Raw genomic sequence first — 19,387 nt, 5'->3', positions numbered from 1 at the left:
GATAGTTTTTTTCCATTGCTCAAAATATTATGGAAAAAGATACGCCATATGATAAAATTGAGAATGGAAATGGGGAATGTGTCAAAGAGACAACAATCCGACCAAATAAAAAAAACAACAGCAGAAGGTCACCAACAGGTCTTCAATGTAGCGAGAAATTCCCGCACCCGGAGGCGTCCTTCAGCTGGCCTCTAAACACATATATACTAGTTCAGTGATAATGAACGCCATACTTATTTTCAAATTGTACACAAGAAACTAAAATTAAAATAGTACAAGACTAACAAAGGCCAGAGGCTCCTGACTTGGGACAGGCGCAAAAATGCGGCGGGGTTAAACATGTTTGTGAGATCTCAACCCTCCCCTATACCTCTAACCAATGTAGAAAAGTAAACGCATAACAATACGCACATTAAAATTCAGTTCAAGAGAAGTCCGAGTCTGATGTCAGAAGATGTAACCAAAGAAAATAAACAAAATGACAATAATACATAAATAACAACAGACTACTAGCAGTTAACTGACATGCCAGCTCCAGACTTTAATTAAACTGACTGAGAGATTATGATTTCATCATATGAACATCAGGCACAATCCTTCCCGCTAGGGGTTTAGTATCATACCATCATAACATATATGAGAAGAACATAACTCGTGTCATGCCAACAACTGTTTTTAGAATAAATGTGTTTAGTTCCGACGCAAAGGTATATGAGTATTTGTTTTTGTTTCAAGATTAAAGGAGTAATATCAGTGACTGACGAACTTTGGATTGAATTGTTCCTTGAATGTCTGGTCTGACTGAGAACCTTTAGTACTGTGTTAATTGTATCTAAATTGTTTTCATAATTGCCAGATATTTTTTCATAAGTAAAGTAAGCCATCGCCTTTGAATAGGCCTGGTGGCACAAACTGAGGTTTAATGTGCACTATTTTCATCACCACGGTATCCGTCGTCGTCGTGAAGTTTTCATAAGGTGTTCCTTCATTGAAACTTTTGAACTAATCTAAGCCACACTAAATTAAAGAATCGTAGTGTCTCAAGAATAAAGTGTGTTTTTCCCTGTCATTCAACCATAATGCTAGCCGTATAAAAAATATAACAGAAGTCTATAGAGTTTATTAATGTTCTTATCTTTTTTAATGACTAAGTTGGGAAAATCCGATGCATCATGGAAATGTCATGCATGATCTTCCTACCTCCGTTTTGTAAGGATTTTATTCAATGGCTAGTTATGGATTTATTGCCATTAAAGACGATGGTTGGCTATTTTTATTGCTCTAAAACATAATATAATAACCAAACGAGTATTATACTCATATGGTCCGACGATACGCGTATGGTCGGACCATATATGAGTATACGCATATGGTCATAAATTGGAATATGCACACATGCATGATAAGCAATACCAGATCTTACAACCGACATTAGGACAGAACCTTTTTTTTTTACCCCTTAAGGATTTTTTGCACGCGTAAAATGAAAATTTCCTGACATTTTTGTGTTTTTATCTTTTACTTAAAACGCTACATTAGATAAACGGAAAGTGTTATCAGCTAAAGCATTTATAAATACAAAGTCAACAAAAATACCAGAATAATTTGAATGACCCCTCGAGGAGTTATTGCCTTAAAAGACTATTTTGTTTTAATAATTTACTTGTCTAAAATATACTTTCTCTGCACTCAAACTATTGAACTTCGACCTAACTTTGGGGACTTGTCCTCGGGGTATGTAGTGTAAAAAGTGAAATAACAAAAATACTGAACTCCGAAGAAAATTCAAAACGGAAAGTCCATGATCAAATGGCAAAATCAAAGTTTGTGATTGTTTAGAAGTCATCACACATTGCCGACATGACTTAAAAAGAACCGTGTAAAATGCATTCATTGTCTTGTATCTCTAGAAATTAGTCAAGTCTTTTAATTTCACCTTTCGGTATATTGATGATGTACTGCCTCTTACTAATAATATATTCAGTGATCGCTTACATTTAATATATCCAAGTGAACTGCATGTCATTGCGGTATGGGCTTTGCTCATTGTTGAAGGCCGTACGGTGACCTATAGTTGTTAATGTCTGTGTTTGGTCTTTTGTGGATAGTTTTCTCATTAGCAATCATACCACATCTTCTATTTTATATTGAAATTAAAGATACTACCGACACAGATAAATCTGCGTCATATTTAGACCTTTTTCTCTAAATGTCAAACTACTGATGCATGGTAGGTTGAAGACCAAAATTTATGACAAACGCGATGATTTTAATTTTCCTAGTCAACTTTCCATTTCTGTGTAGCAGCATCCCAGCGGCACCAGGTTATGGAGTATATGTGTCTCAATTGATACGTTACTCTAGGGCTAGCTCAAAGTATTTTGTTGAACGAGGAATACTACTGCTTTCTCAAAAGTTGATAAGACAGGGCTATGAATCAATCAAATTAAAGTCATCACTCAATAAATTTTACGTCGGGTCGCAGTCATGAGCTAATTGGCCATTATGACAAAAGTGTGCCAGAAATCATATCTGATATTGTTCCTCTTAATTATTATTTATGACTGTTGATGTAAAGGTCCTTTGGTTTTGTGAGTCTTTGTTTACTCCTTGGTTTTGATTGTTATTGTCCTATAATAGAAAGAGAAAATCTGACGAGACAAAACAGGCTCAGAGATTGCACACAAAATATCAGAAGAATCACTTTAGGAGTAATTGCCCTTATATTGTGTTTTTTTATATGTGTATACGTTTTCTTAGTTCGTGCCTATTATCAAGTGTAAACTATAACAGGGAGGTAGAAACATATAAAGCAAATTTACCATCAGCAAGGTAAGGTTTCCGAAAAATGACAATATCAGAGAACTCATTTACTCGCTTATTGTTAAAACCATGTCACGACATGTCTATATGCAAATTATGAATATGGAGCCAATTGAAATTGACCTGCATACCCGTAGCAAAGGGGGGGGGGGAGAGGTCGGACGAACCCCCCTAAAAACAATAAGCACTGTTAAAGTCTATGTTCTGTTCGAATTGTGACTGTTAAAGTCGAGTTTGTGAGTCCAACGAACCCCCCTTTGGAAATTCCTGGCTACGAGCCTGACCTGATTCATTGCAGCTAGCTAGGGAGTTTTTCTTTCATGTTAATCTTACTTTGCCAACTATAACAAGCTTTATACTTAAATATATGTGAACTCTGATATAGTTACAATAGCATGAAATTGTAATGATATTTTACTTCTTGGCTGTGTCAATGAACATATGCCAATGGTGTAACTTAGTGGAATGCAGCATGAAAATGGACAATTCAAAGACGAAGCCCGCGTAAATAAAGAATTTTCAGCCTTTATGGAAGCACAAAGACGAAAGGCATTTTTTTCATTTTTGATTAACTGTCAGTGCCACTAAAAGAGGATATGTTTGATAATAAGAGAAATACTGCCCTGCAACTTGTCACCTAATCACCCCAAACCACATGTCAACAAAGACTAGCATCCTTACGGTGAGCTATAATTGTTAATGTTTGTGTCATTTTGGTCTTTTGTGGATAGTTGTCTCATTGGCAATCATTCCACCTCTTCTTTTTTATAAATACTAGCATCCTTATGAAGCCAGTTTTATAGAACCTTTTTTGATATGCATTTACTTCTTCTTTTTTCTTTTTTTATTGTTAACGACCCCCCCCCCCCCCCCTTATTAGTATATTATTCGAATTTTGAATGACTTATGGGCGTCGTTCTACTATGCTGACAACTACCATATTGAAAATGACAAAGCGAATTGCTTCTTTCATGGAATATGAAATTCTTAATAAAGGTCTAAAATTTTGTTTCATCAACCGAAAAGATAAACAAAAGGACTGGTAATTTTAAAATACGTGAATATCTCCCCGAGTATATACTAGTATACCGTGCATTCTCGTACTTGTTGGTCCGTCGACTTATGGCCGAGAATAGTTGTCTCATTGGCAATCAAATCACAATTCTTTGTTTTAAACATACACGGACGATATATGACCTATCTTAGCAAGCAAAAGTATTATACTAGTAAATTGAAAATACAATTTAAACAGATAAGTTAGAGCTATATCATGTGTTATTCATGGGTACTGTTTTATTTGATAAGTTGAGAAAATAATGGAAAATAAAAAAAGGGGTAATAAAAATTCATAAGTCGGAGAGAAATTGACAAAACAATTGAAGAGAGAACAGTAGTTTCTACTATAAGTCTCAATAGATGATGTTACAAGCGAGTAAAAAAGAATGGTAGATAGAAACATAATTAACTGTATCTGTGGTATGATTAATTCAAGATAGAATAGATGAGTTTACAAATAAAAGTTCCCATCTTTTCATAGTGACTGAGGGTAATCATCTGTATATAGTTCAAAGACGGCTTGCTACTCTCGATTTATTTAGAGACTAGTGCATACAGTGCGACTTATACGAGCAAAGGAAAAGTCGGAAAGAAGAAGAACCCACCTGGATTCCCATCGGAATGTCATATTTTCAACAAAAAGGTTCGCAATTATGTTAGACTATAGAGTCGAGAAACTATAGAGTCGAGAAGAAATATTTAGAATATGTTTGAACAAATATTTTATGATAGAAATATTTTATGACATTATCTGATATGTGACACTTTATCATGGTAACGAAATGAAAACGTAAGAAGCGAAGAAATAGTTTTTATTATAACATTATGCACAGTTAATACATATAATTTGAGTTTTGATTATAGAAAAACCATATACACTACAACTAATTCGGGGATTCAACTCCAACTGCACGAAATGTGTATTGTTCTGGAGCCAACGTAATGCCTAGTTTTCCTTTAAGTAATGGTAACTTATTTGGATCTGATGGAAGTAGTTTGAATCTCTGCACAAGTGACGTTGTAAACAGGAAAAACTCCATTCTGGCTAATGACTCACCAGGACAAACTCTTCGTCCTATAAAAAAATAATTGTAAACTACAATTAAGATACATTGATAAAAGAAGTTACAAACCATTCCTCGTTTGATGAGTGTATCTGTAAGGTAGTACTAGTACTAGTAGTCAAATATGATCACCTTTTTTTTTTTTTTTTTTTTTTATATATACATAACTTGAAAACGTAGTATAAATGCATATTAAGGTGACTTTAATTTTGTTCACCAGAAGCTTAATAAATTAAAAAAAAAGCACAAAAAAACCCAGCATTTCAAACATCTCATTTCTGTTTTTTTTTATCATTTTATAAGTGAATACAACTTATGTTTCGGATACCAGAGTGTGTTATCCTTGGTTTATATCATTACAATTAGGTTAGCACGAGAGAACACAAGGGGAATCAACTATACGTATGGTGCGTTTTGATATCATTATAGACACCTGAGATCACATTCAGATTTTGATGGGATTTTTGTTATTCAGTCCTTATATTTCAGTCAAGTGTTAAGTAATTTTGTTTGTCCTTTCTGTTTTTTTGGTCGTTTTATTGGTATTTTGGAAAAATATTTTAATTATCTTTTTGGTATCTCTGGAAACCTTCGTCAACCATCATGGGGTTATATTATGAGCTTTTTGTTTCTGTTAGTATCTTATTAAGTACGTATTTATATTCCTATAATTACAAAATTACCGAGACTGAAGACCAAAACTTTATCTACATTCACAAGCTTTCTATCTGCATCCAAAAATCTTGTAGGTCTGAACTTTTCTGGTTCTTCAAAAATTTCAGGATCGTTCAGCACTGAATGCAAATTAGGTATAAGCATGGCATCTTTTGGGATCACATGACCTTTGTAATGGAAATCTTTAGTCAACCCATGTGGAACAGCAAGAGGGGCAATGCAACCGAATCTCAAAACTTCATGTAAAACGGCTTCTGTATAAGGTAGTTTCCCCCTATCATCCATACATGGATATCTAGATGTTCCAATGACGTCACTGATTTCTTGACGCATTAAAGTTTGAACTTCCGGGTGATTTATTAGCAATACTATAAACCACTGCACAGCCGTTGATGTCGTTTCAGTTCCTGCTACAAACAAGTCGCCTATTGTTTTTAGAAGCTGCTCATCTGAAAGAAATACAAATTTCAATATGAATTCTAAGGTAGTCACAATCGGGAACCATAGAATTAATCCGCTACTCTTCTTCTATCCGTGAATGAAGGTACAGAATCGGCCGAGTTGTGACAAATGTGATAGTCAGTGTATTTTGTAAATCATGTATTTATATTAGTTGTTTCTATGCTTTTCATTACCCATACAAACAAAATACAAATGAAAGAAAACGACAACGGATTTATAAGGATATGCACAGAAATTTGTTTTCAATTACTAGTATACATGCATTAAAATTGTACTTGATAATCAATATACCCTGTTTCATCTGTGTATCAATAGATGGTTGCAATAATATCTCTTGAAAGTACACTAATTTAACTTACATTGATTTTTTAGAATCTATCGAATACAGATAAGGAAACAATTTGTTGTTACAATTCAAATACAATTCATAGTGCTAATTGTAGTTTAAAAACTGTACTATAATTGAGTATTATCACAAAACAAAGATAATACATATATTACTTATGTACGAAAAAAAACCCAATCATACATATTGTGCTTACAAACTTACGGTCAAACGTTGAATTTGGATTGCCTCCCTCTGATTTCATTTTTTTCAAGAAGACATCGACAAAATCTCGTAGATGTTTTTCATCATATGTCTCCTCGTGTTCTTTTATAAGAAGCAGTAGATGTTTTTCCACGTCATCAGCATTACGAAGATTGCGTTTTAAGCCAAAAGGATCAAAAGGAATATGTTTGAGAAAAGGAAAAATGGTAGCCACAAACATTATATTTGTGTTGCTCAGGTTTTCATTAATTTTTTCCAAAAGTAACATGAAAAACTCGTCAGTGTGTTCATAGCGTTGACCAAAGTTAATTGAACACATTATATTGGAAACACACAAAGTCAAAAGTCCTCTGATACTGAATGGTTGTCCATGTTTTTCTCCGATGGCCTTCATCAAAACTTCAACCTCTTCCATTACTTTAGATTCTAAACTCTTCTTACCAAACCCAAACTCGCGTAGTGCTCCTATTGCAAAGGTTCTGTGTTCTTTCCATCGCGGACCAGACGCACTTGCAATGCCTTAAATTAAATAAATTTAACAATAATGTTTATTTGACACAATATATATACAAGTAAATCTTGCGATGACAAGCCATGTAAAAACTATGTGTAATTTTAGTTTTCCGCACGTGTCTGTTTTATATGTTTTTCGTATGTTATAGATCTCAGATGTTTTCGTCAACGTTTTATAATGATCTCTAGACAAAAGTGTTTATTCTGTGTTTATTTTGTAGACGTATATTTAGTTACTATACAGAAACACCAATTTAATTTTAAATCCATATTAAAAATGGAGAGAACAAGGTTGGAAGTTGTTCATGATCAGATGAAAAAAGTAAGATCACAAAAATACTGAACTCCGAGAAAAATTAAAAAAAGAAAAGTCTCTAATCAAATGTCGAAATCATAAGCTCAAACACATCAAACGAATGGATAAGTACTGTCGTATTCCTGACCGGGTACAGGTACTTTATTATTTAATGGTAGATTCAACCTGGTTTTAAAGCTAACCAAACCTCTCACTTGTATATCATGCATATGACTGCAAGTAATGTCGCGAAGTCTTTCACTTTAAAGAAGAGACATTTGGGTTGATTTTTTTCTTTGGTTCAACCGCTACTGAAAAAATAGTTTTGGTAAATACAAGATTTGAGAAATTCAGAAGTGACCAAGTCTGATAAATTAAATGTTAAAATTTTGCTATTCATTGACGGAAACCTCACAAATGCACTCACCTTTATAACGACTAATTTCTTTCGCAATAAACATATCAGGACGTTCTGAAGTTACATCTCCATTTTTGATGAACACTTCTTTAAGTGTTTCAAGTCCATTAAATACGACCATTGTTTTGGATCCCAATATTAAACTAAACACATCACCATACTTTAGCCTATATTCTCTGAAAGCTTCTGGTAAATTGTCCAACTTCACGTTTAAGTTTCCCAGAAATGGTGTTGTCGGTGGCCCTGGTGGCAGAGTGACATTTCTGGTGGTCTTTCTCCACCAAATGACCAGGAAAAATCCACAAAATAACAGAAGCACTGTTGATAAGTCAAGCATTGTTACATCAAGTTTGAAATGTTGTGCTTCTTATGACTGTCACAATACATAAGCATGCTAAGCTAGTACTTCCCCTTTCATCATCTTATATATTTGTACAGTTAATAATGACGAAAAAGAAATTTGTTATTACAAGCATTCAAATGACGAAATAGCTTTAAAGAAACCGATTGAGTTATTGACCGTATAACCTTGTTCTATAATTAGATCACAGTATATTTATACTGTGTATTACCTAGCCTATTTCAATTATAATAGTGTATTTTATTTAGTTATACAATTCAACTGATAGCATTTGCTACAAATCTCACTCTGATTTGACGTTGCAGTTATTATTTCAAATTAAACACAAATATATCATGTATATTAAAGCAAACCTTTATTATCATTTCGTGAAAAAAAGAAAAAGAAAAGAGAAATCATATGACCTAGGTAATTAAACAGCAAGCACAATTAAGAAAAGAGAAGTGAACATGAACCTCAGACAAGAACAATATGACAAAACGAAAAATCTTAAAAGAAACAGCAATAAAAACAACATTACCCAGAGAAATAGATACGGAAATGACTTTCGAGAAGGATAAGCATGCAGACACCATTCAACTGGCGGAACTCTCTGTTTTGCTCATTATAAGTAATATCCAAGTTGCAATGGGTAAATCATGTAAATGTTATGAGTAAAGTAAAGAAGTGACGACAATTTGAACATATGTATACATGGTCATTGTAGGCGCGGATCCAATTAGGGAGGGAGGGGGTCCGGGAGTTGGAACCCCCTTTTTCTGGACGATCAATGCATTTGAATGGGGACATATAGTTTGAAACCCCCTCCCCCTTTTTGTCCTGGGTTAGGACCCCCTTTTTCAAATGGCTAGATCCACCCCTCCATTGACTCAATTTTGACTAAGTTATTCCAAAACGATCAATAGTTTTTGACTAATTAAACACAAAGAGTCGATAGAAATGGAAAGTTCACAATTGGGAAGCCGAAATCATCTCTTTTGTCGTAAAGTTTTGTTTTCAACCGACCCTCATTGTCAATTTCTAGATGTTAGTCAAGGAATGAGGCAGATTTATCTGTATCTGTTGAATCTCTATCTCTAGTTCGACGGGATAGATATGTTCAACATAGTCACCAAATGTTTAATCATTTAGTAGTCAGAGAACATCATCTTTATACTGGGAAGTAAAGTGAAAGGATATTGCTAACTTCTTATCTTTCTTCCTAAGAAGTTTCTGTTAAGTCAGCCTCATAATAATAAGTCGACAAGAAGAGGAGCAAAATTGGTCCAATGGTAATGCCGTTAGTTTGTCGAAAAACAGGTCCTCTAAACGTAACAAATATGTTATCAATCAAGAAATCAAGCATCTTGATAATGTCAGTTTCAGAACATTTTTTCTTTGAATGAGAGTGATTCTTTACAAGGTAATATTTATTTTCTTTAAGACAAGATACTTGTATCTGCGTTCAACTTGGCAATTCTTTTTTTATGGAACAATGACCAACTCATTCAATTTATTTTTTAGGTTGGAATGGGAAAACGTGTGTAAAGTGTAGAATAGTCAAATGTTTTAATAATTTTGCAAGATGAAATAGTACTTTAAAAGATCTTTGAAAATTTGTAATATCCACATATGATTCACGCCACCTCTAGAATAGGCGTTTCAAAATAACTTTGACGACCGTCTTTGATTTCGGATAAAATAGAAGTTATTTAGAAAGAGGTTCCTTGGAGCACTTTGAAGACCCAGCAATATACCGTTGTTTGTAGGGACACTAACGTAGTTTAGGTATCCAATACTGTAACAGTGATGGAAGATCCAGTTCTTCATCTTTGGTTGAAATTCCAATGGAACATATAACAGACCTGTAATTATCCAGGATTTCCTCTTCAGTAGTCGTCGTTAGACTATATGTCGAGGTTCCAAGTGAAAGGTCAATATCTTATTCATTTACCAAGCAGCTGATGTAATGCGATTTACACACTAAAACGTTATTGTTTGTGACTTTAACTGCGGGGACAACATCATATTTTTCAGTGAGGCAGGTAAAGTGTTCTGCAACATTTAGTTCTTTAAAGATTGACGGAACCTGGGTATTGATAGATCCATTCAGTTTCTTAATTCTTATTTGTGTATCAAAGTTAATCATGTAGCCTTAATCCATTCGGAAAGAGTATATACGTCTTCTTTCTCGTGTTTAGCCTATTGTCTGTCATAAGCCTCGATTGAAACCATCAGTATTTCGAAGTGGTATTTCCAATTGATGGATTAAGGCAGACGATATTTCGGAACTTTGGATAACAGATGTTGCAGGAAAGTGTTATTGACAATGTTGAGGTCAACGGTAATAACGTAGCCAGGCGGACTATATGTAAATTGTGAAGTGACAACGGCCACTGCATTGATCAGTGTTATACGTTTTCATAGGTTTTAATTGATATATTTACAAAATGACCACATTCATGATATTCATGTCAACACCGAAGTGTTGACTACTTGGCTGGTGATACCCTTGGGGACGAAACATCCACTAGCAGTGGCATCGACCCAGTAGTGAAAATAGTTATCAAAGATACCAAAGTTGTGGTTTACTTCTTTGTGGGAAAAAAATAGAAACCAGAGGAACTACATGACTAAGTGACCATTTTGAAAATAAAAAGATTTTCCTTTGTGCAACCTAAAAAGCTAGTGAAAGTGTCAAGTACATTCATTAAAAAAAGTTGAATTTGAGTTATTTGACAAGTGAACAATGTCATTATTTAAAGAAATGTGTGCCATGAACAAAATATGATCGCATCGCAAGAAACGTATACAGATTTGCTTTAATCATATACATAATGCATTTACTTTATTACAAGTTATTAGTGGAGCTTTGTTTATGACAGAAACATATGAATCTCAACTGTTATCATGTAATTATACTTCATCAGCACGGAATAAGAAATCTTCTGGAGCCAACGTAACGCCTAGTTTTACCCTTTGTTGAAGGCAAATGATTTGGATCTGATGGAAGAAACTTGAATCTTTGCACACGTGTAGTTGCAAACAGGAAAAATCATTCTGGCTAATGACTCACCAAGGCATACTCTTCGTCCTACAAAACAAATATATTTGTAACGGTTATATTTATAGCAGCAACAGCAATGACTATATATCGTTATTCGTTTGAAATCCTTATGGTGTATCTTCATTCACGTTTACCTCACCACTTCTCTAATTCATTTTGGACACGAAAAAAAAGTTTGTAAAATGAAACAAATTTTGTAAACTATTTAGAATAATCATGTAATCAAGGATTTGTATAGTAAGACTAACTAACTATACAAATCCTTGATGTAATGCACCAACATAATATCTTTATAGAATAACAGATAAAAAAAAACAAATATTTTGTAAGGATAGACAAACTTGTAAAGCATTCCTCTATTGAGGAAGGAAGTCATCACATTTCTATTAACTTTCAAATGAAATCACTTAAAAAATCTTACATAAGTCAAATAAGTGAGACATTTATTTATATATGTACGTAGCTTAACCCTTATCTGATACATTTCATGTTTTACATATTTAAATTGTGTTGGCTAAAAGTGGGACGAAATATACCAAAGGGACAGTCAAGTGCATAAATAATGTTTTTAATACCCTCAACAGGTAATCAGAAAATCAAATATCAACAATACAACTTTAATTACATGTTTTTGTGTATCCAAAACAGAAATAGAGGAGACATCTTCCACAATAATATCCCCTTATTGAATTGTTAAACTATCTTCCTTCACATGAATCTGAAAATGTCAGACCAAATTGAAGCACGAAGTGCATACATTAATTAAAATGACACTAGAACGATCACCCAGAGCCCTTTTTCCACCAAAAAAAAAGCGAACACAGAACCCAAACAAAATCTCGGCATGAACTTTGTTAAGAATTTCTCTATTTTTTTTAATTTGAAATGCTCATAAGCAATCACAAATCACAGGTATGAACTTAGCCAACAAAAGTATTTATTCTTATTCGAATAGATAGATAATTACCAAGACTAAATGTTAAAACTTTGTCTACATTTATAAGCTTTTCTTTGGCATCCAAGAATCTGGAAGGTGTAAACGTTTCTGGATCTTGAAATACTTCAGGATCGTACAAAACAGAATGTAAAGTAAGAATAAGCATGGAATCTTTAAGAAATTATATGTCCTTTGTAAATAAGATCTTGAGTTAAACCATGAGGAAGACCAAGAGGGCTAATACATCCAAATCGCAGGACTTTGTGTAAAACTGCCTCTGCGTAGGGTAGTTTTGCCCTTTCCTCCATGCATGGATATCTAGATGTACCAATGACGTCATTAATGTCTCTTCGCATCAAGTTTTGAACTTCTGGGTGATTTATTAGCAATACTATAAACCACTGCACTACCGTTGATGTCGTTTCGGTATCTGCTACAAACAAGTCTTACATTGTTTTAAAAAGTTGCTCATCTGAAAAAAATATCTGAAGCATTGCAGCTTTCTATTTACCTCCAATAGTCTAAATGTCAGATCATTTGATCTTTTTAGGCAGTAAGCTGTTACTAGTATATTATATTTTATTTTGGAACTAGATAGAAAAAAATATTTCAAACCTTAATAACTTCAATAATAAGCTATTAACAATCTAAATTTCATACATGAAATTATATCCCATATTTTTATAATTGTTAAACGAACTCTAAAGTTTATACCAAACTTTTTTGTCAAATGATAAAACAACTTTGTCTCGACATGTCAAATATGTTTTCCAAATCTAACATATGAATAGGGATCTGGAGGTACAGACCGCGACACCTATTAAATTGCCCGTAGCTGCACCATATACTTATATACAAATGAAAGATCATTGACCAAGATGATCATGATCCTCATTCATATTTAAATTAAGTTGTTAAAGTTTATGAGTAGAAAACCTGATTGTTGTCACAATTTAATCACTGAATTACCTTTCAGTTTCTTTTGCATGGACAACTTTGATATTATGCAAGTATTTTTTTTAAGTATTCGAGCACTACACATCAATGTAGACTAAAAATAATATTTTTGAGAAGATTAAGTAACGAAAAAGCGAAGATAGAACACATGGTGCTTACATGACCGATATGTTGGTAAACATTGGAGTTAACCAAGGACCAAGGATTCATTTTGGAACTTCCAGTTGTCTTTTTTTTTCTCGAATAGGAAGTTATAAACGATAATTTGTACAATACAATCATCATATCAAGCACTAAATCCTACAGTCAGTGAACTATAATCAATATCATGCAAAAAAAAAAATAAAAAATAAAACCCCAAAAAACCAAGAGGTATACAAATATTTTTTGCTTCAATTACTGATTTCTTTAAAAATCATAGTAAGGGTTAGTGATTTAAAGCATAAATGCTAAAACCTCAACATTAAAATGTTGGATAAAAACAATATGCGTTCTTCTAGAAACGGAAAATAAGTTTAATTGTTATAGTAAAACCTATGGCTGTTATTGTTACCATTTTTAGCTGCTTTATGGTGATGAAACAATAGTTGAGTAAAGTCAGAAATAATATAAACTTTCATTATCACTGAACTAGTATATATTTGTTTAGGGGCCAGCTGAAGAACGCCTCCGGGTGCGTGAATTTCTCGCTACATTGAAGACCTGTTGGTGACCTTCTGCTGTTGTTTTTTTATGTGGTCGGGTTGTTGTCTCTTTGACACATTCCCCATTTCCATTCTCAATTTTATTTCCAAAAGTGCTAATGGAATTGATTCATGTCAACCTTATCCAGTGACAAAGTTTATAAATATTAATGATATTGACCTCATAGTGTATAATATGTGAAACCCATGCATATTGTGACCATAAACTTACAATCAAACGTAGACTCTGTTTTGCCCTTCTCTGATTTCATTCTTTTCAAGTAAATATCAATATAATTTCGCAGATTATTTTCGTCAAAGGTCTCTTCATGTTCATTTATGACTAGTGTTAAATGTTTGTCCACGTCATCGACGTTACAAATAGTATGTTTTAGACCAAAAGGATCACAAGGAATATATCTGAGAAAAGGGAAAATTGTTGCCAGGATCAATATGTTGCTGTTGATCATGTTCTCATTAATCTTTTCCAAAAGTGCCATAAAAACTTGACAGTGTGTTCATAACGCTTTCCAAAGATTATTTAGCACATTATATTAGAAACACATAAATTTAAAAGTCCTCTGATTTTGAATGGTGTTCTATTTTGTTCTCCAATGACTCTAATCAAAACTTCAACCTCTTCCATTATCTTTGATTCCTGGCTCCTTTTACCAAACCCAAACTCGCGTAGTGCTCCTATTGGAAAAGTTCTATGTTCTTTCGACAGGGTCCCAGACGAACTTCCAATACCTGAATAAAATTGATTTAATTTTCAATCATAAATAACTCATACAAATTGGTTCATTTGTTTCATTTAGTTTATCTCATTTACTTTTGAAATATAACGGGTTGCACTTATGTAAATAAAGAAAATGCAACTTCCCATAGGAAATTCCTTTCTTACTAAACATGTGCCACTTTTAAACTATGAAGTATCGTAAACAATGTCATATCATAGAACGGAAAGTCTTTATGCACTATTTTTTCAATCAAAGGTCAAAACAAAGGTCTGTGCATATTTTCAACATTTATATGCCCGAACTTTTAACAGTTTAGACTATATAAAAATTCACTCCTATCACCATCCTCCAACCTTCACTGTGGGCCTTTCTCAGATTTTTTAAGCTATCATGTCGTTTTGTCCTGGTAACTTCCCAACTGATGTCTCTATGAGATGAACTATAGAGATCATATATGGGAACCGGAACCTAAACAAAACAATTTATCTATGAATATTATATATCTACCAAAATAGACGTGACTTCAGAAACACTGAGCTGTATTTACCAAGTACAACCTACCACAAATGGTTTCATTAATCAATAACTATCACTGGTTTTATAGGAAAGGTAAATCTACAATCAAATCTGTTATAAAGAATCATTCAGGACAAGGTATTTAAGCCTTTTTTGCCCCTGTAATTTAGAATCAAAAGAAAAAAAAGTATTTTCAAAACACCTACCAAAATAACATGCTATGATTACCCAACCAATTGTGACAAGCTGTTCATAAGACACTAATGTTCTTTGGATATCAGTCGTTTTAATTTTAAGGTTTGTCATATATATATTTTTCTACGTGCTTTATATTTAGACCTTTGTATTCTATTATTAATTTCCAGTCAAATCTCTATCCAAAGAAATATTTGGTACAAGAAGTATTTAATAAAAAAAAACAGACAAAAGATTACAAAGGGACATTCAGAAAAAAAATGCATCTCCATTGCAAAAAAAGAGAAAACTGAAAGTTCACAAAACATTGCTTTAAAAACTTATGTTTCGACCACAACACAAATCTCAATGGGTGATCAGATAGGGAAAAAAGTTGATAAAAGTATTGGCTTTGCAAAAAGCAATTTTCAGCATTCAGTTAAAATTGGATTTTTCTTGATTTGTCACTACACTTATTGATTTCGTTTACTTACCTTTATAATGAGCAATATGTTTTTACAAGAAAGCTATCAGGACGTTCTGACGTTACATCTCCATGTTTTATGGAAACTTCTTTTAGCGTCTCTAATCCATTAACTACGACCATCGTTTTGGATCCTTATATTAAACTAAACACGTCACCATACTTTAGCCTATATTCTCTAAAAGCTTCTTGTAAATTGTCTAACTTCACGTTTCAGTTTCTAAGAAATTGCGATTTTGGTGGCCCCGATGGCAGTGTGCCATTTCTGGTTGTTTTGTTCACAAAATATAGAGACCAAGTCCACAAAATAACAGGACACTGTCAACAAGTCAATCATTATTACGACTAGTGCTTTCTTATTATCGTCCTATATACTTTAAACAGTTAAGCAAATAACGGACGAATCATGTATTATTATGAGCATTTATCTAAAATGATGGAAAATAACTTTTAAACGCTATCAAATCAGTAAATTGTTCTTGTTCCAAAAATAGATTACATTGTTTAAAAGATCTTAGTATCCTTAATATATTTAACCTAGATGGGTGAAAGCTTACTTTACTTGTATGTTTATATTAAGTGTGGGATCAAATTTTTTGAGCATATTTTTTTTGCATTACTAAGGTTCACTCAAACGCAATGACACCCAATCTTTCTTTTTTTGTAAATTTGAGGATCGGGAAATATGCCAGTACAGATCTATATGTTTTTGTATTTCATTAGTGAAAAGTTTAGTTGGATATTACTAGGTCTTAAAACTGGTAATGCACTAAGTGCTGTAAAAGGGCAAACAGTTTCTGAACCAGTAGTGAAATTTTACAGGCAAAATTCTTTATAGAAAAATATTGCAAATACCGCTGAACACTAGACCATGACAAAAATATGTGCATGGTTTGGAGAACATGTTATTCAATCAACAATCGGAATTCACACGGGACCAAAATGTGCTCCTCTTCTTGCCGACTTGTTCATTTAGTCATTTGCGGCTGATTTAAAACAAAGGTCTCCTTAGAAAGAAAGGAAAGAATGAAAATGGGAGTATCCTTCAATTAACGTTCCGATGCATAGATATTAATTTTTTTTAACTTAATAAAGGCAACAGTAGTTTACCGCTGTTCGACATTTATAAATCGATAAAGAAAAAAACAAATCCGGGTTACAAACTCAAATATATAATTCAAACTATGGTGACTATGTTGGACGCATCTATTCCATCACACTTAAAATCAAGGGTACTACATATAGTGATAAGTCTGCTAATATCATAAATTACAACTAGATATATTAACAATAACGGTCGATTGAAAACAAAATTGTATTTTAAAATAGATTTTGAAATCATCCCCTCGTTAATTTCGAACAGCGGTATACTACTGTTGTCTTTATTTAAGGATGCCATCCCGTATTGGTTGACCTTATGAAATATCTGTTTCACAGATGACGATGGAGATGTTCGAATTGTCGTAACCATAATCTTGTTCTCTTATCCCTAAATATTACCAATCGAATTTGAATTCTCACCGCGTTCGTACTGACATGAACATTACTGAGGATGTGCTCAACCATCCAGAAAAACTGAGATCATCCCTGGTGGGGTTTGTGTTGCTCGATCTGTAGTTTTCTATGTTGTGTTATGTGTACTTAACTGTTTTGTCCTTTTGGTCTTTGTTTATGCCATGCCGTTGTCATTTTATTTTATGATTTAAAAGTCCATTTGGTATCTTTCTACTCTCGTTAAAAGTGCTATTTTTCTGTTGACATGCGTTTAACATTGTGTAAACGTGGACATAATTTATTTCGTGATATATGGAAATACGGTTGCAACTCAATAAATCGAATGTGACCTTTAAAGTCATATGAAACGAGTGAGAGGTGAAAAATAATGTTTATCCAATTCTTGAACTAATGCATGTATATATCATTAACTTAGTCCTCTGTGCACGATTTTATCATTATTTTCGCAAATATATCACATAATCGTATTTTTTTTCTCTCTCTGTTTGTTAAGATCTAACAAATATGACTGCTCATTAAATGCCGTGTTTTAAAGTCGAGTTTTACCGATTGTCACATTATAGTAAACAAATCACAAAAAGCATGGGTATTGAGCACGTGTTTAACATGTACAATCAGATATTTGTTTATTTCAATGACAGATACAAGCGTATTGCGATTACCGGATTTTTACGAGGAGGGTTACGCTCGGGTCACTATGCATACGGAAAATATGTCGGCGAATTGCTTCCTGGAAGCAAGCAATTAAAAATAAGTAAATTTCTTCTAAATGTGGACAAATTAAAGAATTTTCCTCTGAAAAAAGTATATGCCCATAAGTTGTATAATGAAAACTATCCATTTAGTTATAAAAAACATATGCATATTTTTTTTTAATTTGAGGTTTCTTATGACTTTAAACGAGTAAGAAAGTTCCGTATTAGTTTGCGTTTAAAGCTTTCAAACAGTTGATATGTTTTGCATTGAAACATTTTGTGTTCATTTTGGAATTTGATGTCTTAGTAGTTATCAAAAGTACCAGGATTATAATTTAGTACGCCAGACGCGCGTTTCGTCTGTATAAGACTCATCAGTGACGCTTATATATAAAGCCAAACAAGTACAAAGTTGAAGACCATTGAAGATCCAAAATTCAAAAAAGTTGTGCCAAATACGGCTAAGATAATCTATTCTTGGGATTAGAAATCCTTAATTTAACGAGAAATTCAAAGTTTTGTAAACAGAAAATTTATAAAAAGGACCACATCATTGATATTCATGTCAACACCGCAGTGTTGACTACTGGGCTGGTGATACCCTCGGGGACGAAACGTCCACCGGCAGTGGCATCGACCCAGTGGTTTAAATAGTTATCATAAGTTGCTACTCAACGTCATATCTTAATGTTTTACTTTTTTTTGGTTCTAGCATCACAAGTGAGCCGCTCGTCTAGCAAGTTTGTTTTTAGTCTGGTATCTCTGATTAGTCTTTTGTAAAATTGTTAAAATTCATAAGCCGGGAAAAGTATGACGTGCGGGTGCGTGATTTTTGTTGCCTGCTCTCTCTGGCCGGGTTGTTGTCTCTATGACACATCCTTCATTTCTGTTCTCAGTTTTATAGTAGCCACTACCGAACGTTTGCCAAATAATTTGTATGCTTTCCTACCACTCAAAAGACTAAACAATAAATTTCACCAAAATTGTCATGCCGATGTCAACTTTATTTCGGCTTATATATTTTAAATGACTCCTAAATATATATTGCGCCACTTTTTCTTTTCTTGGGAGATATTTCACTATTCAAGTAAAAATTGCTGCTTGTACTACAGATATATTCATATCTTATTATCATCATGCACATATTACTATCCAGTACTCAGATTTTGTTGAAAGAGACAGAAAGAAAAGATGTTAACTTTTTTTAACATTGGACTTTGACTTCTTTCAAAAGGAGTTTTACTGTGCGTATTGCTGTTTGTTTATTTTACATTAACTAGATGTACAGGGGAGGGTTGAGATATCACTACGCTGAACTAATATACACTATTTAGTGGCCAACTGAAGCCCTCCCCTCTAGTGAAGGAATTTATCGCTGCGTTGAGACCTATTGGTGGCCTTTCCCCTGCTATAGGTCGGGTTT

The 19,387-nt window shown here is 33.4% G+C and overlaps 1 protein-coding gene and 1 pseudogene across 1 annotated transcript; both read right to left on the bottom strand.

The window, feature by feature from the left end:
* Window positions 1-4,675: 4,675 nt before the first annotated feature.
* LOC134687408 (cytochrome P450 2H2-like) lies at window positions 4,676-8,368 on the bottom strand. Its single transcript, XM_063547670.1, has 4 exons — window positions 7,866-8,368; window positions 6,631-7,149; window positions 5,627-6,067; window positions 4,676-4,954 (listed from the first exon to the last, which is right to left on the bottom strand). The coding sequence occupies exons 1-4, from the start codon at window positions 8,191-8,193 to the stop codon at window positions 4,764-4,766; spliced, it is 1,479 nt and encodes a 492-aa protein (XP_063403740.1). The 5' UTR covers window positions 8,194-8,368; the 3' UTR covers window positions 4,676-4,763.
* A 2,754-nt stretch (window positions 8,369-11,122) lies between these two features.
* Window positions 11,123-16,877, bottom strand: LOC134687924 (cytochrome P450 2D27-like; annotated as a pseudogene).
* Window positions 16,878-19,387: the final 2,510 nt, after the last annotated feature.

This window comes from Mytilus trossulus, chromosome 10 (genome assembly GCF_036588685.1).
Source record: "Mytilus trossulus isolate FHL-02 chromosome 10, PNRI_Mtr1.1.1.hap1, whole genome shotgun sequence".
Lineage (NCBI taxonomy): Eukaryota > Metazoa > Mollusca > Bivalvia > Mytilida > Mytilidae > Mytilus > Mytilus trossulus.
Note: the sequence above shows the minus strand (reverse complement) of the source record. Positions and strands in the feature narration are given on the sequence as shown.